We start from the raw sequence: 25,632 nt of genomic DNA, 5'->3' as shown, positions 1-25,632 counted from the left end.
TTCATTTCACAGCACACATGTTCTGTGGTAATACAAAGAAGAAAACTGCACACTAAGAAACGAAGTTTATTGGACAAATACAGCCTGATAACTGCGTTCGTGCGACGCCTATTGTACTGTCTATGAGAAGAATGAAGCTTCCTATGTCAACTGCGTTGTGCTGCACGTCTGTGACAAATGATGCGACAAATGTACCTTGGTTTACTTATTTTTTAAAATTAGATTATGGGGTCTTACGTGCCAAAACCACTTTCTGATAAAGAGGCACGCCGTATTGGAGGACTCCGGAAATTTCGACCACGAGGGGTTCTTTAACGTGCACCTAAATCTAAGTACATGGGTGTTTTCGCATTTCGCCCCCATCTAAATGCGGCCGCCGTGGCCGGTATTCGATCCCGCGACCTCGAGCTCAGCAGCCCGTTTATTTATTTCTTACCTACAGCGCGGAATGGTGGCCGTTACAGTCAAGGGAATAGTACAATTAACGATATGCAAATACAGATTGTTTGAGGCCCTTCAGTCTCTTGCCGCGTGACTTACTAAATCTTTTTTGTGGACATTTCTCGATCCAGTAAAATAATTTTAAGGCCACACCCTTCCTACCTTGCCGTCTTTCTGCTTGGTTTCGTGCCCCTTAACCCTGGAAGTGTCTCAAATATAAAGTTTCCATTATCCCAGAGAGAGAAGGAAAGACAGGGTACGTCCAGTTTGCTAGCCTACACGTAGAAAGGAAGATCGAAGACTGAAGGACAGGGATTCATATCGGTTAGGTGCACGTGACAGGGAACAGCGTGTCTACAGCCGGGTCTGTAGCCTTCAAGCCCTATTCTGGCCTCATGAAGCAGTGAGGCCAGGCGTCCAGCCCCTCTGCTTCAATAAAATTGTTCAATCTGATCAAGCGCGACAAAGGAGGTCTCAATAGTATACTAACATCTGCACCGAGTGCACAAGGGCGCGTAAGCCATTACAATGCGATAACTGCTTTAGTTAGTGAAGACTACCCCTACCCACAGCCGACACACAGCAGTGTTGCGTCATATCTGCAGTTGAAATGATTGCATAAGCGCAATTGTAATTATGAAAAGAGGCTGTCTAGGCAACGGGTGTACTTCGGCGGAGTAATCCAATGATATTACGCGCAAGATGGCGGCGAATCTCTTTTCGCAGCGTCCGCACTTCATAATGGTATATATATGCAATGTCGGTGCTGAAGTGTGCGCCCATCGGGTAGTGCCGTCGGCAAGGTGGTTATTAGCCATGTGAGAATGACCCGGCAGCCGCTGAAAAATTATGCCCAGCTTCCTGCTTTGAGCACTGCTTTTCATGTAGTAAAATTGACTTCTTGCTCATTTCCGCATGTTATTTCGACAAGCGCATCGCGCGCAAAACACAAAGAAAAGCGGTAAGGACTCGTGCCGAGCAAGAAAACTGACATGCCGGCCAGGAAGGACGTACTTTTGGCTTAGCGCTGCTCTCGGCGACAGCTGACGCACCGGAAGCGCAGCGAAGAGGCCGTTTACCCCACGGTCGCGTGGCCCGTAAACTTTCACTGTCGACTGCACATACTAATGGCTCAACCACACTGAACGGCGCGGAACGAGCCGTAGCTTTCCTAGCGAGAGCAACTGCCTTCACTTTCAAGAGGCTGCGAACTCTTCACGCTGGACAGCTTCGAAAATGGTCGCAATACTCAAAGGCAGCACGTGCAGTGCCAGCTCAGCTGCACAAGGAAATGGTGTCAGAGGTTATACCTTGGCACTGGCTGCGTCCCTTACTCCCCCTACCAATCCCGCGAGGAAACCCTGAACGCGATCCCCGTAGGTGTCGTCGATACATAGTGGCGGCTGCGCGAGCTCGCGTCGATAACATACTCTGTTTAAGAATCATTTTGGATTGCTGACCTCATCAGCTTGCGCAGCAGAGGGCGATGAACACGTTGTGGTAGTCCCCAAAGGGACTCTAAAAGAAAATATTCAATCAACGTGGGCTGCTAAAAGACCATTCCAAAACCTCACAGGGCTTATTTCGTGGCAGGAAAAGACTTCGTTTACGCGTAGATAGCGTCTGAAAAGTGCGCATACCTTAAGCGCGATTCAAATCGTCTTCCCATAGCGGGGAGTGGTGACTTTGCAAGCGCCATCACTGTCCTTCACTGCCGTCGATGAGTAAACGGATGGTGCTACTGTTTTTTTGCGCAAAACGCAAACGTTCGTTCATTGAGAAATCGAGCGATTCGCCGCTGCAGCTCCTCTTGGTCAAGGGCGTGGTTCGTTCGGGCTACTTGTAATCTGTGCATGTTCCGCGAGCCAGCAAAACCAGCGCAGGAGTACGCTATAACGAAACTACTGAAAAGCCAAAGCGTATGCGGTGCAACGTCGAGCAAAAACGAAACATTTCGACCACCCGCGTCGTTTTCAAGAGTAACGTCAATGAGTTATTTTTTCTAAAAATAGCTAGAACTGGAGAACAAGCATTTTCTTCCGTCCTATAATGCAATACAACGTTTGTATTACGAGTGGTTGAGTGTTAGTGACAGAAATATAGTGAAGTGTGTCTACGTCATCGGGCTAGTGCTTGAATGGACCTGTTGAGTCTCGAATCGTACATTTACCTCAATTTCTCGATTACGAAAGATTTACTCGCAATAATACTGACACCTTAGACATTCTCGAGCATAATTGTATTAGTGTCCTTCTAAGGGCGACGACTCCCCGATTTATTCGTTGCTGCCTGTAGGTTGCAAGTCGTGTCCGACATTGACTCGCTTTTGTGTGCATTCCCACTCATCGCTGGCGCCATGGAAAAAGAAATGAACCTGGGGTCTGCCGAGGCGCTTTCATCCAGTAGGAGTTGTTTTCTCCTGCTGGCGTCGCGCTAACATGTCGCGCACCCTCGTATTAGCCCCGACAACGAACTACAGGGGCGCTGCAAACGCCGCTCAGGTGACGTCAGGGCAAGGAACCGCGCCTGTCGTCTGCCGCAGTTCGGGCGGACTCCGGGTAGCGTGCGTCTGGGCGCCTTCTGCAGTGTTGTCGCTCGGTTTGCTTTCGTTCCCTCTGCTTGAATGCTTATGGCGGTCATGTCAAATATATTTTGGCGAGGTCTTCGCTCGCGAAAATTTATTCAAGGAGCTTAGACGACAGTACAGTTCTCAAAAGCAACGCTACAGTGCCAGCCAAAGGAGCGCATACCAACCCATTGCGGGTTTTTCATGCCCGCTTATCGACAACCGCAAAAATATTGCATATAAGAATCCAGTTACGATACGATACCTGCCGTGGTGCAACAAGTACGTCACAAATGCTGACTATATATGACTTCTACAACAATTACCTTGATTTTATTCCGCTAAAACAGGTTTTCTCACGACGAGCTCATGCTACAACATCGAATTTTCGCGTTTCTTCACAGAAACGCTCGACAGTAACACGAGGACTTAACTAACGCTGCAGTTTACATTCTACCAGCACCATTTATTTCTTTAACTGCTTCTCAAAATTAGGTGGTTCTTCACGTGTTTATTTTAAGTGTCGGTAATTTGAAGTAAAGCTAATTGAGGCTTACAGCTGTTTGCAGAATACGAAAAGGAATGTAGCAATATATATCCCCTTTTCCGTGCTGCACGTTAAACTCACTTGAGCAATTTACTTGTGTTTGTTGCTTGAGGAATTTACAAGACGAATCTGTTTGGCGAACGGACACAGACTGCTCGGCCCAAATGTTTTAGTGAAATATGCCTTATGGACAGCATGGCTTGCAGCCAGAAAGGAGCCGAAGCGTCATTCATTAGTTGTATGGGAGATATTTACGATATCATAATTCCCCAGTGAAGGGTCACAAATCAAGTGAAATATCTAAGGCTTCTGGTGTCTTCCTTACGAAGGCTTGGGAGATTCTCTTTTATGTATTGATGAAGCGAATAGTTCTCCATTTGTATAATTAAATAACGCTGGATCGAGACATGGTGAGGCAGAAGGTGCTTGAATTTTCCTTTTCTAGGAACTCTAAGCTGCGCTGTAGTACCTCGAATATACTTTAGGCATTGCAACTGGCACTGTAAAAAACTGCTTCATGGTTTCAATTCGAAGTTGTACCGATGGGTGGCACCAACAATGCGTGCCTCGCCATAACGACAGTCGGTCGCTGCCGTTGCGTGAGGAGGGCGCCATGCTGTCGATAAAGGCTACTGAGGGCCGCCATGGAAGATTTCATTGCTTGCGATTGCTTGGCTCTCGATCTTAACCACGAGACTTTTCTTTCAGGTGATTTCTGCTATTTTATTTGTGAATTACTTATGTACATACTCTACATGACGCCCCGTCATGTTAGCAACCATGAACAATTCGTTTTATAGGGGCCTGTTTCAGAGAGCAGTGAAAGTAGTAACAAACTTTTTCATATGAAATGCGCGCTTAACTCTATTTTTTACGCATTAATATAGTGGCCATACTTGACTAGAACAACTCACCAGAGTAATAAGAATTATGATGAAATCTTCGCTGGGCAGTGTTTTTCTAACACGGATAACATGATTACACCAAATACCAAGATTTTTCTTCCATGTAAAGGCAATTTCGCTCATAGCTAAGCACTAAGGGAATCTTAAATGTTTAGCGAAACAGCATACTCAACTTCGCGTGTTGAATTTGCAGATTTTCTTTTTACGCACCATTTATGGACAGACACGGCGCATGTATGCATTGCAAAACCAGTAGACCCCTTCAACACTACATAGCTTGCGATATCCAAGCCGCAAATTTTCTCGGCTCCCGCGCTTTTGAAGAACGAACTGTGGTTCAGGCATGACAGCAAAAAGAAGCCGACATATATTCTTCAATAAGTACGGCTCGAGCCACCCATGCCCCGAGCACACACAAAGGGAACGAGCGCGCGCGACAGCCGAGCGAGCCAGAGCGAGCGGCGCCCTGGCCGTGACGTCACTCGCGAGAGGGCGTCACTCCACGTTCTCGCCGCTAATAGTTTAAACACCGTTGGAAGAGCGCTACGCTAACCCCTGCTATAGCTGTCACTGCTTCGCGCTCTGGACGAAACAGACAATTTTTGTTGTCCACAGTTATTTGCTGTCTTCAAGTAGGCTACTGCCTGAATTACATTCTTCCCCATTATAACGCACGTGCCACCCTGAGATGTTCCTTACATGTGGTCTTGATTCTTTGCCAGTTTTATTTCCCAGAAATGTTGCAGCCATTTTGCAGCCCTCCAAGACGTAGACTTCAATAATTTGTCCGCATCTCTAAGGTGATTTTCTGCGTATACACTTTCTTGTTAGCCATTAGATGTGGCGCGCACTCACGCTTGCAGTCGTCGATGCTTGTGCTTTTGGGAGTCGCGGTAGAAGCATTGCGAGGGCACGGCTTGCAGGACAAGGCGCCGTCTTCATCCTGGTAGCTGGCTACGGGACACGGAGAGCACCGGTCCTGGCTTCGCTCATGGAAAGTCCCTTTGGGACACTTGGCTGCATAGACGGAGTGAGTGAGAATAGTTGGACAATGTTACACAGAGTGTCTACCAACTGCAAAAACCGAGAATTCTAAGGGATTTTGAATAGTCCTGAAATACTGTGGGACCACTAAGGGAATGTCTGCTTGTATCATGGAAAATTAGGTGTTACGTTATTGAAAGGGAACGAAAGTCGCACTAATGCTCATTCGAATAACAGAGAGGAATCGCCACGAATCGACTTTGACACCGCGTCGTTGGCTGGAGGGGTTCGCAGTGTACAGTCGAAGCCAGATTTTTGGCACATGCGATAATTCAGATAGCTTCGTGGCACCAACACGTGCGCCATAGAATCAATGTATAACCAACCAACCACCAACGCGTGCGCCATAGAATCAATGTATAACAACGTCTGAAATTTCGGACGCAAGAAACCTTCGCTTAGAACTGGGGTTAAACAGCACGAAAAAGACGAGCACACAAGGAAACGAATACCACACACAAGCGCTGACTGCCAACTGGAAGTTTATTTGAAGTTCACCGGACATTTACACCTTCTTTCAGCATAGGCATGCACACATCAGTCGCAAAAACATCTGAAAATCAACAACATAATATTATTTCTTCCAAAATGTGATTTCTTTTCCCGACAAGGCAAGAGAGGGAGTGCTTACACATTTATCTCCTTCCTTTCTAATGTGAAAGGCCTCTACTATTTCGCTTTCCCTCTTACCCTTTCCTTTCCCAATGAATTTTGTCTTTTCAAATATGGGGGTGCAGTGACACTTGTTACAGTGTCCGGCTAAATGACTCCCATAGCCATTCTTTAGGTTAGTGCTGTGCTGACGAGCTCTTTCATTGAAACACTGTGCCGTTTGAACTAAGATCTTACTAACCCTTCGCTGTCCGATTTTCCGGACTTTTTGTCATGACCGCAGGTACGAAACGGCATTAGTCAAAGCAACCATCACTGCCATTTTGATTATCTCGCTGCCTCGAAGGAGGAGGAGGAGGAACTTTATTATTGCAGAAACCGTTGCGCGGTTTATTCCTGGGTGGTTCCCTCTGACAGGGCTCCACTGGCGATCGCGGCTCGCCGGGCCTGGTCGAGGGTCGCCAGTTGGCTTCCCAGTTCCAGTTCGGAGAGTCTCGCCTCCCAAGACCACGTAGTGAGTGTGTGTGTTGTGACTCGTGGCGAAATTGCGTCGCCCGGACGGTCGGTGCACTCGTGTGTTATGTGCGCGAGTGTCGCTGTGTGATTGCTACACCAGGGACATGTGTCTCGGACCGGCGCTCTCTCACGCAGATCCGCTGGCAGCCATAGCCATCACCGCGGCAGCGCTAGGCCTAGCGGCTTCGACGTTCGCTATTAACCTTCTTGCTGTTCGGTGCCGTGCTTTTCATTACGTCAATTCGCCATTTCCAGCAATGACACCGGCTCCGCCTTCGTAATCCTCGCGATTGGATTCGAAGCTAGGAAAACACGACGCGTTGAATAATCGCGCTTTTTGAAAGTCAGCTTTTCCATTATACATCATTGTTACGCGGTGAAGCATACGTGAAATGTTGCGGTGAAGGTTAACAAGTGTGTGAAGGGGCAATTGTGACGGGATAAATTAAGTATTCCTTAATTATACACGCCCGCACATGTCATCGCTTGTCACAGTACCAGCACCGATGTGCCTAATAAGTGTACTGACAGGCTTTCAGAGCTTTTTCAGACGCGCCTGTGACAATTTGAGCTCTTAAGGGCAGTAAAAGACATGCATTCATTTTTTTGAACATTTTCGCGGCTCCTAGGGAGTCCAAAGAAAGAGGGCGTTGACTGTACAACAGACCAAGAGGATGCTTCAAATGGTCCGTAGGGTGAACGCGAGATGGAAGGGCGACGAGAACACAAAGGACCGACGCATTGCGGAATGAACGGGAAAGGAAGTGTGCCGCCGCTTCTTTAAAGGAGCTTGCACTCTAAAAGCAAAATGTTGGCTGACGCAGGGATGCAGACGTCCCTCATCCGAACCAAAATAAACTGTTTAAAGCAGTGAAACGCAGCGATGAGGCGTTATTCATGGGCTAAGAGTATGTCAGGACAGTTGAGGTTGACTTTCCAGAGAATGTCACATGTGACAAAGCTCAGCCATCATACCAATGAGCTTCCTATAACTTGATAGAAATAGCTCATATTCAAAAATATTGGTTTCTGTATGCATCTCCTTTTTATTCGTATTTGAGAATGTTCGACTCGACTCCGCCGACCCGCGACGGAGGAGAAGCAGGGGTTCAGCCCTCCCCATACGTGGCCCGATCCCGAAGATAAGATAGTGCCATGCCGGGCCGACCCGCGGCGGAGCTGAAGCACGCGTTATGCACTCCCCATACGTGGGCCGATGCACAAGATTGTGCCATGCCGGGCCGACCCACGGCGGAGCTGAAGCAGGCATTAAGCACTCCCTATACGTGGCCCGATCCCGAAGATAGTGCCATGCCGGGCCGACCCGCGGCGCGAGCATCTCAATACCTCTAACTCTCGTGCAGAATTAAAGTGGAAAGTTGGGCGAGTTGGTATGCCTCCATAATGGTAACAGCGCTAACAAAATGACGACGGAGTGAAAGGACACAGCGCTCGTCCAGTGTGCTACGAAGTTTGGAGTTGCGTTTAAATTACATGACACAGCGGTAGTATGGGAAAAACCTTACAACCTCACTAGACAAAAGAAGGCATGGCTGAAATAAGAGCTTGCAAAGATAATGGACGCAAGTATTATCCATCCGTTCGTATCACCCTATGCATCGCTGATAACAACAGCACCCAAGGAAGATGTAAGCCTCTGACTCTGCGCGGGCTATAGAGAAATTAACAACCAGACACACCTCGCTCCATACGATACGCCTAGGATATATAGATTTATTGACGACACGGATGGATGTAGTTGGTTTTCTAGGATATACCTTTGTAAAGGCTTTTGGCCAGTACCACTACAAGAGGACACAAAGCAGTATACGGCTTTCGTAACTCCGTTTGACATCTACGAATACAACCGCCTCACCTTAGGATGTAAGAACTCGGCCAGGAAATTTCAGAAAATGCTGGATATAGTTCTGGATCCGTTCATTGGCCGCTTCTGCGATGTCTACGTAGAATATGTTACTGTGTATTCGAAAAGCGAGCGTCTACATAACACCTGGCACAAGTCCTCGCAGCTTTGTTAGAAGCCAACCTAAAGTCAGTTTTAAGAAACTTCTTCAAGAACAAGGTGATTTTTTATGGCCAGAGTACTGGATGACACTACGAAGAACACAAAGGAAGAATCAGTGGCACGCATTCAAAAACTCGTAAAACGTTTTGACATTAACTCACTACGGGTGGTCTTGGGGTTGGAAGGACATCTTAGAGCATTTATCGAAGACTATGCTCTCGAAACTACGTGTCCGACTAGACTAGCACAAAAAGACGTACCATTCTGTTGGACGGGTGACTGCGAGGGGGCCTACACAAGGAGCTTCAACGAGCTATCTCGTCTGATCCAGTCCTCAGGCTTCCGGACTTTGCTCTACCAATTGAGCTCAATACAGGTGCCTCGCACTACGGGACGGGAGTGAGACGCAAGCCAGCCGGATAATCGGCAACTAAGCGCAATGGGCTACTATAACTAAACATTGAAAAAAAAAATCGAGGTGAACTACACGACGACAGAGAAGAAAGCTCTAGCCGAGTTAAGAGGAAGCTTTAGCTCAGGCCCAACTCCGACGCGGCCTATTCAAATACATGTAAAAACGCAAAAACGTTTTTTGAAATAACCCCTGGACCGATTTTAATGAAATTAGTTGCATTTGAGAGAGAAAGTTAAATTCTAGTCACTGTTGGAAGCATAATTTTGATTTAGAGCTTGAATTTCGTTGAAAGGATTTTCAAAAATTCAGACGTTTGAAAAAAATAGAAGCACGAAGTTTACAAGCTAATAGCTCTACATCAAAAACAGATATCGCGATTATCTAAAAGGCATCCATTAGCCCATTCAAAGCGGACAAACTTGATATGTCAGTTCACATCTTACGTGAATTTGTTACGTTGTTTACGAGGGTTCTGCAAAAGTTGTAATTACACATTACTCCATTTTTCGAGGTTCATGTGTAACATATCAATTTTGTCCGCTTTACACGTGCTATCAGGTACAATTCACAGAATTACGATATCATTTTTTCTTGCTGAGTTACGGAGTTGTAAACTTGATAGTTTCGTTTTCTGAAAATTTGCGATTTTTGCCAAATCTTAATAAAAATTTGACGCCCTAAATCGAAAATTCAAAACCAACAGTCACTAGATTTTAAGATTTCCTTTTAAATGCAGCAAACCCCGTCAAATTTGGTGCAGTGGTTGCCGAGAAAAACTAATTCTCCTTTTACATGTATTTAGATGGGAGCACCCGAACTAAAGCTTCCTCTTAAGGGCAATTCGGTACTTCTGTTCCTACCTGGGAGGATCAGGTTGTACACAGTTCACGAGGCGCTCGCCCACCTTTTGATGATGGCGGAGCCGAAAGGAAACTCGCACGGTGGGTCAGCGAGCAGTGGGTCACCGCTGAATCAGCTTCTATAAAACGTTTTCAAATACCATCCCAGGTGAGATGAAAACAAGGGCGGCTTTAGGGAAACGGCCGGGGCACTTAAGGGGGCTCGGAAGCAGAGGAGAATCAAGACGTTAGAAATGGCGACATCAAGAGTACTCTGTTTATTATGTGCGCGATTACTGCCATTCTATGTTTGAAATTTTCTTGGAAATATATTACCGAACAGAACGCTTACCGAATTCCGACTTGTGATTCACCTTTCCCTAGCAAACGTGGACGAGCGCGACAAAATCCCGACGGCTTCCGTGCACGCTCCTATGCGGCACGGGAGAGTTGAGAACAAATGAGGCGCCGGTGGGGTCACGTTCCCAGATTAAAAGCCGGCCTTGGTATCGAGGCTCCCTGTTCCCACCAGACGGACTAGGCCGTCTAGTGGCGCTAGTCCACGCCTCGCATGTGCTTGTATATATATACGGAAAATATTGTCTGAAAAACATGGCGCGGGTTTAATTCAGCCTTGTGCGTCAGAAATTTGAATTAATTTTTCATTCATTGAAGAGCGGGACATACCCCGTGACCTAAGTTGGTGCAAAAGAGGTTCATTGAAGAGCAGTGCATGTTTAGCGGCACATACGCCATGCAACACACCTACTGAGCCAAAGTTGGCGCGACGCTTGATTTCGAACGCAGTTTCCTCAGCACACGATGCTCTGCTAATTGGAATTCTGGAATGAGGACGCCTCTCCAAAGCTTCAATTATGTAATAAACATGTTTATTCTCCACTCATTGGACAATGAACTACCTAGTAACCAAAGTTGGCGGGAAAGGGGTTAGACAGGGGCGAACGTAGACAAACATACCGCAAGCCGGGGGAACTTTCGAAAGAATGCTAATTGCACTAAAATTCCAATATTGGGTTCTGACACACTGGCGGCGATCGCACGAGGTCGCAGGTAGATACAACGCACTCACCGCAACCTTGAGCGCTGCGTGTCTCTCCCTCTGCGCAAACTATGACGACGTCTTCGGCCGATGAGTCGATGAGGTCCATCAACACGGTCAAGTTCTCGCGGCCGTTGACGTCTTGGAGAACAGAAGGAGATATTTCTCTGATGCTGTTGACAATTTCGTCAATGGCTGTTTCGATCTCTTCCATGCCAGTGACGAAGCGTCCGGTGCCATTCGCCTGCGACCAAGCACGTTCGTCATGTGCTTGTATTTCATTTACATTGTTTCAGTTTCATGAAGTCGATTATGATGTTATTTTATCAAGCATATCATAAAAATGTAGCTTCAAAGTACCACATCAGCCAGAAGCAAACAGTAATCACCCAGCCGTATCGCGTTACCGAGTCTTATTACCAAGTGTTAAGACGCGAACCAAAGTGAATTATGACAAGCATTGGAAAGAGCGCCGTTCGTAATCAAGTTTATTGAGGACATACAGGTTCACCCAGCGACTGGAAGGTAGGCAAAGTGCTTCTTGTCGTTTCAACTACAGAGCTATTGCGCTCAGCCATAGTCCCTAGTATTCCCTGCAAGCTTCTAGAGAGGATATTTATTCCAGTGTCGTAGTATTTCCTGAATCAAACAACTTAAATATCAACACGGTTTCCAAAAAACAGTTCGAGTGCGGAACACAACCACTCATGTTGACCAACGACTTATTCTCAATTGTTGACCGCTGTTCTTGCATTCATTGTAGCTTTAGAGATTTCTATGATGCTTTTGATACAGTGCGTCACCGTCTCCTCTTGAAACCTAATAATGACACCCAATTACTTACCTGGATTGAATGCTTTCTTCATAATGGAACAGAGGATGCATATGTTAACAATTCCGTTTCACTAACCACTCTTGTGTCTTCTTGCATGCCGCAAGGTTCAGTCCCGGGGATTTTGTTATTTCTTATTCATGTTAATGATCTCCCGAGCAACTTAACATCCAAATTGAGATTTCTTGCGGATGACTGTGACATATCGTGAAATAACCAACGCCAGAGATTCCCCTTCACTTCAACCAAATTTGAGCATCATCTCTTCCTGGTGTAATCACTGCTTAAGGAAACTATACGTTAATAAATGTAAAATGATCACATTTTGGCACCATAGTGCTGTTAGTACCTTTTCCTACAAAATTAACAACTTTAAAATATTGCTACGGAATAGTATTACCGATGACGAAGAGGCAAGCAGTACGAAGACGACGACAACGATTGGAGGCTAGCGCGGGCGGCACACATACCAATTACGGGGGCTGTTCCGCCATCGGCGACACGTACAACAAGCGTCGTGGCGGGCGTGATTATTTTTTTCAGGCGGGTACGAAAGTCCGCGCTCATTACCGACAAATGCGCCCCAGTGTCTATAAGAGCAGATACAGGAACACCGTCGACTTGCACGTCAAGAAGGTTCAGATGAGTGGGCAACGTCAGTGGAGGATTTGGCGGCGTAGGGAGCAATGCAGCGTCACCTCGAGGCGCTGCATCATTCAGTTTTCCGGCTGGGAGCGGCGTCCGAAGGGAGTCGGCGAAAAGGAGCGACGGGGCTGGGGAGAGCGAGATTGTCGTCCTTGGGGCGAAGGTGAACGAGAATAGGGGCGGTTCGGCGCAGGAGAGTCAGTGGCGGCATTATCGGAGCGTGCGGCATAAGGACGAGAAGGGCCACCCGAGGGTCGAGAATAGGCAGTATAAGCAGACCGGGTCGGGGAAGTCCAGCGACTTCGACAGTGCCGAGAAATGTGCCCGATGCGACGGCAGTGAAAACAAATGGGCTTGTCGTCAGCAGTGCGCCATTCAGCTGGGTTGCGGAAACGTGGTGGGTAAGACGATGCGGGACGGGGCGGAATCGAAGAAGCCGGATGGGTATCAGGGTGATGGGCCGAGCAGATGGTGTGAAGGCCCATGTTTTCGAACTCCTGGCGGACAACTGCCTGGATCAGGGAAACCGTGACTGCCGGTGCGTTGGTGGGGCTGGAGTCGAAGGCAGCCGGATAGGCGGCCTCAATCTCACGCCGAACGATCTTGGTAATATCGCCGGTGTTGTTGGGACGAGGAGCGTCGGCACAGGAAGAAGTCGCTGGGGTGTTGGGCAAACGGGCAAACTGCTGATCGATACGTCTGCTTTTAGCGAGTTCCAGGCGGCGGCACTCTTTGATAACAGCATCCACCGTCGCGACGTTGTTGAACACGAGCAAGTTGAAGGCGTCATCGGCAATGCCTTTGAGGATGTGGGATACCTTGTCTGACTCAGGCATGTGTGCATCAACTTTGCGGCACAGAGCCAGGACGTCCTGAATGTACGTGACATAGGGCTCTGTTGACGTCTGCACACGGCCGGAAAGCGCCTTCTGCGCGGCAAGTTTGTGACCGTAGGGGTTGCCGAACAAGTCTCGGAGCTTTTGCTTGAACGAATCCCAACTGGTGAGCTCCTCTTCGTGCGTCCGAAACCAAACTCGAGGTGTGCCACCGAGGTAAAAGACTACGTTGGCGAGCATGATAGTAGGGTCCCACCGGTTATTGCGGCTGACGTGTTCGTACAGGCTGATCCAGTCGTCGACGTCGTCCCCATCTTTGCCCGAGAATACGCCAGGATCACGAGGAGCAGGGAGAGAGATGTAGGTCGTCGAAGTGGCAGGAGGGGTCCTAGGCGGCTGAGTCGAATTGTCATCGCCGGGAGCCATGAAGCTAGGCTCGACGTACCGTCCACTGCGAAGCTCCGTGACGAGGTACAGGGAACGTCCACCTCCACCAGATATGTTACGTAAGAAGACGCAAATGAAAAGCTATATACAAGTATATTTACAACGTAATACGCCGCACTTGGCCAAGAGGCAGATTCTATAGCGTCAGATAAATATTTAGGTATTCGATTACTGAGGGTCTATAATGGCAAACTCACATCGAATAATTGACTTAAACACTTTCTGCGTCGCAATTATTCTCGTGCTGTCGCTTCCTTTAAACGCAAATTGTACAAAAAATCTGTAAGATCTAAACTAGAGTGCGCTTCATCAATTTGAGATCCACCTGCCGCACAGATAACATATATACTGGAATCCATTCAAAACCGTTTCGCGCGTTTTATTGTATGCAATAATTCCCGCGCTGAAGCAGTATCAGCCATTAACGCTCGCCTTGATCTGTCAGACCTCTCATTCAGAAGAAACCTCGCCTGTCTATTCCTCTTTCATAAAATTACTGCAAGAATGATCAACTAAAATGTCTTATGATTTCACCGCCTCTTTAGGCGTCATCGCTAAACGGACCACAATCTCAGGGTACAGGTGCTAAGTTGCCGAGCAAACCTTTTCTGCAATACATTCCTGCTGAGGACAGCATCAGACCTCCCCGCCTCGGCCGCCAGTAATCCTGATCATTCGTCTTTTCAAGCTGCCCTTTTAAACAGTGTTTTAACGCATGCGTAAACTACTTCTGCCCGGATGCTCCATAAGGATGCTGTGTAACGCCATTTGGCATTGAGAATTACCCATTCGGTACCCATAGCGCCGTCCATTTGGTCATGGGCCACCCAGTGACCCAGGTAGGCAGGAAAACGGTTGGAGACAGCCACATAGTTAGCCCCCGGAAATGCGTGAAGTACCCTAAGAATTTCTAACGCACAAAAAATGTACGTATATTACACGGAGTACAATCCCTGTCTTCTCTGTTCGTCCCCTGCTTCACTGGTTGTGCTGCTCACACATACACACGTCAACCGTGTTTTCCTTGATCACGCAGATGTTTCTGGTAACTGCGCAAGTGCACTTGAACCCAGCCGCACAATAGATCGCATGACTTACACCGAGTTGCAGCAGGAGCTCGGCGTCCACGCCTGCCACAGATGCCAGCACGCTCCTCCGCTGTCGCCGCCCGCGGTGCTCGGCATCCCCGCAGGTGACCGACACCCTGTCCAGGTTGCACGTGTTGCCGGCCGTGCACACCGAGAGTCTTTTGCGCGCTTGGTAGAAGTTGTCCTGGAAGGCCTTCTTGATGGCTGCCTGGACGCTAGGGTCGCTGCAGTCGCCCGAGTAGTAGTGCCCGTGGTACATTCTCTTGGCCTGCGTCGGTGATGCCATCCCTGTTCAAGGAGATGAAAGCGCGCGAGTGGCGCTGTTGTAAGTGCAACTGCTGCGCGTTGACAGACGCAAACAGAGGCCCTGTGGATGACTTTGTAGCCACACTCAGAAAACAGGGGTCAAAAAGGAAGAGAAAAATCAAATGAGAGGAGGAACCAACAAACCATATCGATGAGTTCGCCCTGTTCCGGCAAAAAAGAAAAGCAGAATAAAATACACTGCTTTTTTGCAGAACTTCGTTAAAGAAAGACATGCAGGGCAAACCAAGACCTTCATGTAGTGAGAATTAAACAAAGACGGGCGCTCCTCAACTAGTTTATACCACACCTGAACCACATATATGCACATGAGCACAGGTTTTAGATGCCGTAAAAGTCTAGTTTCCGATATCCATTCTAGACATTCACCAACTAACCAAAAAAGAGCTCCTTAGAGATCGGGGATAATAAGTGCATCCCCTTCAAAAAAAGTTAAATAATGGAGTTTTACGTGCCAAAACCACTTTCTGATTATGAGACACGCCGTAGTGGAGGACTCCAGAAATTTCGACCACCTGGGGTTCTTTAACGTGCACCTAAATCTAAGTACACGGGTGTTTTCGCATTTCGCCCCCATCGATATGCGGCCGCCGTGTCCCGGATGCGTCCCCTTCAGGCAGCAGCGCCAATCTGCATGCCAGCACGCTCGCAAAAGGTGCTGAGCATGCACCTCTGGCTTTTAGCGCGGCCGATACATGACCCCCGAAATCATTTTTCACGCTATAGTAACATTAAACGTACTGAAAAAAATAAACAGCGTTTAGTCAGTGGCAACTCTAGTATGTGCCTAGAGTCCCTAATTTCACATTGTTCTTGAATTTTTCAATGTTCATTTCTAGGTTGATCTGTATTGCGGAGTGGGATCACTGTAAGCCTAACTCCAGCTGCATTATTTTTTCAGAACTGAATTGGTTGGCAGCTCATTGACAAACGGGGAATATGAAGGCGTAAATAGCAGGTTAACCGGCTTTGATTACCTGCCAATTCGCGCCAACTGACTCGCGATGCAAAGCGGGATTTTCGTTACCGAACGAGGGTGGGCAGAAAATTGTCCGGATATACACCACCATACGCTGTGGTGCGCCTGTAGTTGTAAGAAACGTTTGTATATCAACGTGGTGGTCGCTACAAAGTGGTAGGTTTCTGTTGCGTGAGAGCACTAAATGTGGTGGTGGCTTGTCACAGAATACACAAATCATGGAGAAACAAATAGCAGAGACCACGAAAAACATAGATAAGAAAATTGATGCTCTTCCAGCAGGAGTGCGGCATTAGAAGGAGCTGGTAGGTAGCATGCAGCGGAGACCACGTATATGTGGCTAAAAAAATTTTTTTGTGGGAAAAGGGAAGGTGAGCAACAAGGAAATTAGATGGATATAGGTAGATCACAGCATATTGCTTAATTACAATTAAATTATGGCGTTTTACGTGCCATAACCACTTCCTGATTATCAGGCACGCCGTAGTGGAGGGCTCCGGAAATTTCAACCACCTGGGGTTTTTTAACGTGCACCTAAATCTAAGTACACGGGTGTTTCCGCATTTCGCCCCCATCGAAATGCGGCCGCCGTGGCCGGGATTCGATCCCGCGACCTCGTGCTTAGCAGCCCAACACCATAGCCACTGAGCAACCACGGCGGGTGTACAGCATATTGTAGACAACGCATCGACCACAGAAACAGAAATGCTGGCTCTCTCGTAATGGAGAGCAGATGCAAGAATGAAATGGCCACCGGCAAAGCAGATTGGTTGGAGATGATACTAGCCACTATTTTGAAATGGCTGTAGCGCATGTTCGCAACGGCACACCCCACGGCTTAGACGCTGCCGCATGCGCCGCGGAACTCGCGCACCGCTGCCGTTGAAAAGAGCACGCAGCGCCAAAAGATGACAATCAAGTGTATAAGTGCCCTGTGTCTGCCTTTTGAACGTCGCCTATCGGAAATGACAAATGAAACTTCAGCGCACTAGAAGACACAGCTTGAGTGATATTCTGAACGAACATCAGGAAGAACTCGGAAGCAATAGTTTTTTTTTTTACTTGTTTGGGAAGCCACTAGCGTATGCAATGCGGTCTTGACTGGTTTCTGTGATGATCTCGTTTTGTTCTCCCAACTTGCCCGAATGTTCTGGTTTGAGTGCCGGGATAACTGCTCTGGCTTGTAGCTCAAGGTAGCTCGAAGGCCGCCTACAACGGGACATAACAGCATTTCATGCTTAAAACACAAGGTGCTGTGCCTATCGCTTCTGCTGTCGTTCCTTGTCTACAATGCGTGGTGATCTACTTATATTTGTGCAAGGCCAACTACCTGAATTTCTCTTTTAGTCAACAAATGAGATGAGCTGTAGAATAGATAAATACGTGTTAGAGAATAGAGTGAAACCACAATGGTGGTATTACTAAAAACAATATTGATATGGAACTAGTAGCAGGAAAGGAAGACGGGAGTAAGTAAACTAATACAAGTAAGACTATTTGATTTCTGCACCACAGTAGGTTACCGCAAAGGCTGCGGTCCCCGAGTGACCATGGCAACAGTGAAGGCAGTCGAAAATTCGTTTACCATATGTGACGTTGAAATGTATATTAGTGTGTGGTCACCGATTTGCATAGCCTGAGGCACTATCATACCCAATAATCTTTATTTTCTCTTCGGCAAGCTGCTCAATTCCGCCGCCATACAACAGCGTAATAGGAGCATTCTGTAAAAATACATATATTTCAAAAGATTTGCCGAGTTTCAAAAAGTTTCAAACAGCAACGTTGAGAAAGTAATTTGTTTTTATAACATGGCATATACAGCATTTAGCCGTCAATATGCGATTGGTTAGGGCACTGTTTTGCTCCTGACGAAACTATTGCTTTAACGCAGCCATGATGCTGGGTAAGTGCCGTAAATGTGCATGGAAGTACCTTCTCGACGTTGCTATTTGAAACTTGTTGAAGATTGCCGGATGTTTAGAAATATGCTTTGTTTTTGAAAATGCTGCCCATTGAGCTACGCTGGTGTATTGCGGTGAAGTTAAACAAATTGTGCAAGCGGCAATGTCAAAAAAATCCTGGACATGACTGGTGCCAGCGTTCATTGTTCGTTTGGAAGGTACCACATGATTCTGAGAAATACGCTTTATATGGCGTTGCAGCAATTCGTTACCTTGAACGCGGCCGTAGCTCCTGACGGAGGCGTACAGGTTGCAACAGACGTCGCTGGAGCGTAAATTGGAGTTTAGCCAGGAGAAGCTCCTGTACGTAGGATGCGCTAATGAGTCATGAAACATTTATAAAAACGTTTTGACGCTTCCAAACATTAAAGCACTAGCGAGAGGCCCGAATGCTGCCGTATGCTGCCTGAATCTACGCTAATCCCAGCCAGTGCCAAGTGAGTAACCACTGCGGCGACACTGCTCAAAAGATGCAGATTTGTCTGCAATGGTATGGCGGCGCCATTTGTCACCACGCGGCGTGTTTCGTTATGTTTTGCCTCAGCGATGGCATTAGGCGCCACCATTCAGTTGCAGTGACATGGCGAGCTGCCTGCGTGTGACCACAGGCTGCGCCTACATCCCTCAATATCGAGAACTAATCTGAAGAAGACCCCTAAGATAACGTCCAAACTTTGCTGCCGAGCTGAGAGAAAGCATCGCGAAAGTGTTCAACACCATTCATTACCCGTGAAGGAGACGAAGGGGCTAGGAATGACGATTTGTTTAGCCTAAAGTGGGCAGGTCTAGGCAGGCGAAGTGGGGCCATGTAAGGCGATGATGTAACTTTCTTGGTATCCGATAGTCTGCGCAGACCTTGACAAAAGTGCTACTGCGGTGAAAATTGAATGTTCAAGCAAGCATAGGGCGCTAGGTATTTGCAAATAGGGATAAAGGTGCCGCCAAATATATTCCGGAACCTTATTAGGAAACTATGAAGAACAGCCATAGATCTAGAAACCTTTAGGAAGTGCATCCGTATCCTATGCAATGTGTCAGGAACAGCCCCGTGTGGATACCACGTCATGATTTCATTTGCCGCAAGAGAACTATGGAACTATATACAATACACAATCACTTCGATAATATCCTTTCTTGAATTCAAATAAACTGTTCGTACATTCGAAATTTAATCCCCATAATGCTCAAAATATTTGTAACCATGCGTATTCTGGCTGCAGCTAAGTATCAATTACTTTGTGTGCCGTGTTTTCAATTTTACAGCTTTAGTTAATACCACGTCTTCGCTCTTCTCCACGACCACATATTTCTTGTCGTAATAGACCGCAGTTTAGGTTTGGACAAAACATGTTAATGCGCTCTGGACTAATATGACAAGCTTCATACACGTTCTTCGAGTTATATCGGGGCTGAAGTGGGGCCCTTCTGGATGAAGTCTGCTCCAAGTGTCACAGGCGCTTTTCGTGCGCTAGATACATTGCAGCATGTCCGTTTTACCTAACATGAAGTCATCTTGTCTGCGTACGCTGGAGAGCCTTCAGGCACAAGCACTGCGGATATGCGTTGGCTTGCCACGCTGCACGTCAACCAACGGTATAGAATAGACGAAGCACGGGCTTGCCCTATCGACGTATACAGGTACTGTCAACATGTTCGATCCCATCTTCGCCTGCCGACCACACACTCACACCATACTCAGTCATCACTTTCAAGAACCAACCTAGATTTTGACTTTTCTAAAGCAATTTGCATGTCATGCAAGCATTATGTATGCAAGGTCACCGACATCCAGGCCACTGACATCCTCGAAACACCTCCTTGGACAATACCGACACCAGTAGTGAGGCTTGAAATACCTGGGATTGTGAGGAAGTCCCACGTTTCTTCCATTGGCTTGTCCCATATATTTACACTAGCTAGTGGGACTGTACAAGTATATAAAGATTGTTTAGTCAGACCATCTGCCACAGCGGTTGCATTTGTAGTCCCGCTCCTTGACATTACCCGGTATTTTCAATTGGACCGTAGATCGACATATACGGCTGAGGAGTCGTCTGGAATACTGTCCGTTTATGATTACTCGGACACCTCACAAATGGAGCTTGTTGTGAGATGCCGAATCAGCATTGCAGGCGCTAAAAGGCTTTTTCAATGAAGGGCCATACGACCTGCTTGTGCCGAATATCACAGAACATCATCACAGTGCCCAGCTTGGTAGTCACTTTGTCACTTTTAAATGTCGTTGTGATGTGATTGGCAGTGAGATCACTCACAGCGAGGCAACATCGGCACTCTCGTCCTCCGATGAAGTGTGCAGTGCCTACTGGCAACCTGACACCTGCAATGCATATTATGTGATTGCCCAACTTATATTCTGGGGCGACGGACGTTGGATAGATAGATAGATAGATAGATAGTACTTTTCCCCAAGCCAGCCTTGGTAGGCAACCACTGTCGGGGGCGCTATTACGGTCCATGGACTACTTCAATAGGGTCAACTCAAGCGCTGTTGAAGTTCCTGCATGGCGCGACACTAGACAAGCGACTCTAGTAAAGCCACCGCCTAATGTACATAAGCACTCACCACTTCTCATCATCCATCCCAGTGCTTTCAGTCCCCTTCCCTCTTTCCCAGAGCAGAGTAGCCGAGAGTAGCCGACTAGAGCCATCAGATCAGGTCGACTTCTCTGTATTTCCTAACAATAAAATCTCTCCCTATCGTTTTACTGAACACAAAACAGAGGGAAGCACTTGCTGTCTAACGTCATCTCCCAGGACGAGCTCGACCTGCTCCGGAGAGCGCGCCGGGCGGCTGTACGGCTCATGGGGCTGTGGCTCCGCCCGAGGCTTCCCCGCAGGGAGTGCCCCGGTAGGGAGCGCGTCTGTCTTCTGCACCTGCTTTGTGTGGTCGTTAGATATCTCCTGATGTTGTTTTCTCATATTGACGGAACTCTTACACAACTCCGACAGAAGTTCATGGGTCCTACCTGTATATACTTTTCTTTGTAATCAATTATGTTTACAAATATTTGCTTGATTGATGCTTCATTGATGATTGATTGATTTATTGATTGATTGCGCTCGTGCTCGCAGGAAGGTTGCATGGAGACGGCACTTTCGGCGCTGGCTTTCGCTCCTTTCTGCACCCCCTCCTTCCCGTTTCGTGGACAGACTTTCCGCAGCTAGGGACGAAACGCAGTGCTGCCGACGCTGCTGGTCTTTCAGCTGAAGACTAACATGATTGCATCTCGACTCAGCCTCGGAGACCGCCGTCCGCCCTGCAGCGTGCCCCGGCAATCGCGACCGACCTATGGGCCCAGAGTCGATAGCGTGGAGCCACGCGAGGAGAGCTCAACTCCTTTCAGCTTGTCCTCATGCGCTTCCACATTTGCGTTTATCACCTCAGCTGCACGGAACGCTGCGCAGCTGCGGCTTATTTGCAGCTCGTTGCCTTCGTGAGGAGGTGGGAATGAACACCTTCATACGGAAAAATTAGTTCCTGTCTCCACTGGTCTCAACAAGCCATGGTCGGGACTCATCGCGAAACGTGATCGGTTATGGTCTTATGGTTAGGCTTCACAGCTGTGATTGTTACGGCTGCCGCGAACGAACTATGAGCATCTGAAGTTTCGCTGGTCCGGTGCGTTCTCGAGAAAGGACGAACAGCGGGCTGTCATAAGGGATTATTAGAAGGCGCTAGGTGCAAGAGTTTTTAGCGCTGCATTCGGCCAACAAAACAAGGGCACTCCTAGCTCGGACAGATACAGCTACAGAGAAGCCTGAGAGTACAAAATGTAACTTAGAAAACGCAGGCGAGGGAAAAGTGGAATGAAATGTGCCTAATGAAACGGCATCCTGACCAACGAAGCCCCATTACAGCTGAGCAAGCGATCAAACAGTCGGGTGCGAGGAGCAAGGCCCAGCTGTCTACAGCGCCATCGAGGAAATGATAAAAACAAGGGAAACTACTACTGCGTGGCATGAAAGCAGGATGAATGCAGCCTACGACGGCAGAGGAGATAAGAATAAGGCAAGTTCACACGCACCACGCTATTACAGTGACGTGGGAATTATGCCGAGTGTGTCACATAGCTTAATCTAAGATATAAAAAGACAGTATTGCATCTTGGGAGATTGCAACGAAGCACATATCGTTCGAAGAATCTACCCTGTTTTCAGAATATGTTTTGTAATCACAGACAGAGATAAACGGGGTCGGAAAGGCAGGGAAGTTAATCGGAGAAGGTTCTGGTTTGCTTCCCTGCACTGGGGAAATGGTAAGTGAAAGACGGAAAGGACAGTGGAGGGAAAAAGCAAATGCAGGAAAAATAAATAAAACAGGTTGAGAACAGGGCTGGGCAACTATACTTTGCAGTTGTATCATGAAACCATACAAGATACTTGGGCAACAAGTATTAGAGATACAGATACAAGATACTACCGCAATTATTGTATGCGAGACGATACTTTCCACTTGTATATTAAGATACTTAGATACACTTACTTAGATACCACTTGGCCAATTTATTGTTATATATCTATGTAATGTAGCAGCAAACGCGTACGCAGAAAAATGTTTGCTCGGAAATTTCTGGACACCGACCAACTTTGTTGCATTTGAATGAAATGCCTGTTAGTATCAAAATTTCTGTCTTCCTTGTTGAAAGTATCAAATTTTCACTCCGAAACAATTTATCGAGGTTGCTTTAGCTGCTTAAGATGACAGCTCTTTATAGGCTGCACTGTCAGCGGTTTTTACTTGTTGCTTTTGTAATTGATGGGAGTCTCTGCTTGCCGACCAGCTAGCCGATCCCCATCTAATTATAAGAACGTGAACAAGAAGCCTCCGCACGATGGCGGAAATACCACTGTGTTGCTTTACCTTGTCCGTCAGCGTATTACCGTTTACGAATGCAACGTAGCCCAAAAAATAGCTTTTGGTGTTTTCGAGCAACAATCGCGGACATAAAACGGCCGTCTTATGCACCCTGGAAGCAGCGCCATCCACGCTTTAGTTCACAACAGTCAAACTTACACCCATGATGTCCTTCAAGTCGCGGATGTGTGAAAGCCACTATACTCCATACAAAGCCGTCAACGGTGCGGAGACTTCTTGCAGTCCCTTCGTTCGCAGCGCGCGACTGTTTTTTTGTAGGCTAAGTATTGAATGAAACAAGCTTTAATACTGACAAACAAGCGTACTGCGGTGTACGGCTGCGATTGCGTCGTTTTAGATCATTTTCATTTTTGTTCTTTTCGTTTTTTGCAACCCGTCGCGAAGAGCCTCACGTGCATGCTCGGGCCAGCGAACGCTGTCGGCGCGCAGCGAAGCGTGGACCATAGAGTTTCCTAGAAACTCTATGGACGGAACATAGCGCGGAGTGATACAATTCTTCTTGACCGAACTTCTTGCACCGCTTCCACAGCGTTGACTGCTACGTATGCAACGGAGTATAGACGCAAGGCAACTCCATTCTTGCATTCTTCAGACTTTGTAACAAAGCACTAGGCAAGAGAAACTTCGAGAACCACACTGTAGCTGCATCAGAATTTGCGCGAAAGACGCTGCACGCATGGGCGTACGCAACACAGTACGGCGGCTGCGAGCGTCATGGCACCGACGCAACTAAAATTAAAAAAAATCTGGAAAACAAAAGGTCGGTTGTGCCGCGCAGATGTTCATGCGTTTGTTTTTATCGAGATTGTGCGAGCACCACCACGTGATTCTGTTCGGACGCGCAGATCTCATCGTCTGCCCTCGCTGGAGGGCTCTGGCGGAAAGATGAAAGAATGCCGCTGCTTTTAGTTTTATTCAGGTTGCTTAGTGGCAGCAGTGGCAGCTTGAGAAGCGGAGTTGGGCCAACGTTTATAGTTTCGCACGGCGATGTTGCCATAGCCGTGCGAAACTTGTATGTTAACATGCATGACACATTCTTTCATGTATCGGAAATACAGATAATGACACACGTCTTGCCAAACGTATCATGATACAGATACAAGTTACCCAAAGACTATCCAAGATAGTATCTAAGATGGATGTATCTTCTATACTGCCCAACACTGGGTGGGAACGCCCGTGAATAGCTTCGTTAGTACAGCAAATTTTTTAAAAAAATGTTTTGAAGTTTGACTCTCAATGTTTTAAAGCGTGCTCGGAAATACCCAGTAAATTTTTTTCCGTGACATTTTTTTTGACGCATTACTTTTTTTGTGAGCACTCTAAAGAACCCTCGAAATATGGGGAAAAGAACTCATTGCACGCGTCTTGTTTGCTTGGTTTTTAAAGCTGGTTCGTGCACACCAGTCATGACAGGCGTGCATTGGAGACCTGTGTACGTCATTTTCACTGCGAAGTAGCAAGGAACTCACGAGCGCAGTCCGGCCACGGCACGCTCATCCCCTCGGGCTCGGTGTGCCATCGCCGGTCCTTGGCGCAGATGTACCACTCGGCCGGCTTCTCGAGGAAGTCGAACTGCTCGTTGCAGAACGGCTGGCAGAACTGGCCGTGCATCCATTCGTCGCACGACAGGGCCCCGTTCAGCGGCGCCGGGTGGAACGGACACTGACTCCCTGCGAACGAGTGTTGCCTTTTGTCCGGCGTCATTTTCCAAGGTGTTAGCACTGTGAAAGCCGGCTCCTACGACAACCGTAATCCACTCATAGGCAATCGTATTACCCTGTATCACAATAGCCGGCAACGAATGATGAAAACAGCACGACGGCTGCAAAAAGAGGCTTGATCGAATATTAGTGAAAGGCGCAACAGCGTTGGCAAATAATTGTCTGTTTGGTTTCTGGTATAATGGCTCAAGGTACTACGGGGGTATAGGCTACGAATCACAACGTTGCTCCAAGTAACGTTGATGAATCGAGTGTTAATAGGGACGTGGCAACGAATAAACGCTAAAATAAATTCTGTAAGTAACTATTCTGTAAATAACTCTAAATCGTGTTCATACACGACTCGCATTAATGACAAGGCAACTTGGTTGGTTAGTTTGCCTCTATGAATGGCTCGTACCCGCTATGAGGGATTGGCCAGGAGTTCGATGAGTTAGGCAAGTAGTTATTTAAAACAAAGTATTAGTCGGAAATTTTTGTAAGATCGAAGGAAAGCAAAGTAACATAGCATCTCAAGAAACGACATCGTCCTGATTCAGATATACATTTCTCAGTCTACGCGCAGACAATAACCTAAAGAGGAGGCATTCAAGAACAAATGACGGTATGGGATGTTCCTTCTTTGCGCTGCTGCGTCACAATTTTCACATTTTAACCTACAAAGAAACAGAAATTACAAAGTTAATTTTTTTTGCATAAAAATGTTTCATATGATAAGGCGTTAAGGCATTTAGACCTTCAATGATTATGTTGACGCACGGAGGAATTGCGTATGTTTGGGAAATATTAAGTAGCGCAGGGTTGACTAAGATAGAAAAATCTTGAAATGCGCTCTGCTATAGCACTGGCTTTCTGTCTTCTTTAGTTCGAACGGACGTTATTAAAAAATGGCCTGTGACAGCCCAGTCCCGCATTTGGAAGCGGA

General features: G+C 47.2%; 1 protein-coding gene across 3 annotated transcripts in view; it reads right to left on the bottom strand.

The window, feature by feature from the left end:
• LOC139057174 (sushi, von Willebrand factor type A, EGF and pentraxin domain-containing protein 1-like) overlaps positions 1-25,632 on the bottom strand; it is a 239,123-nt gene that overhangs the window by 6,923 nt on the left and 206,568 nt on the right. For all 3 annotated transcript variants that reach the window (XM_070534969.1, XM_070534970.1, XM_070534971.1), the window contains 4 exons: positions 24,456-24,656; positions 14,830-15,107; positions 11,002-11,215; positions 5,315-5,476 (listed from right to left, as the gene is read on the bottom strand). In XM_070534969.1, the coding sequence (XP_070391070.1) occupies positions 5,315-5,476; positions 11,002-11,215; positions 14,830-15,107; positions 24,456-24,656 (855 nt within the window). The remainder of the gene's footprint in view (positions 1-5,314; positions 5,477-11,001; positions 11,216-14,829; positions 15,108-24,455; positions 24,657-25,632) is intronic.

Source organism: Dermacentor albipictus, chromosome 3, assembly GCF_038994185.2.
Source record: "Dermacentor albipictus isolate Rhodes 1998 colony chromosome 3, USDA_Dalb.pri_finalv2, whole genome shotgun sequence".
Lineage (NCBI taxonomy): Eukaryota > Metazoa > Arthropoda > Arachnida > Ixodida > Ixodidae > Dermacentor > Dermacentor albipictus.
This window is presented reverse-complemented; position numbering and strand designations above follow the sequence as displayed.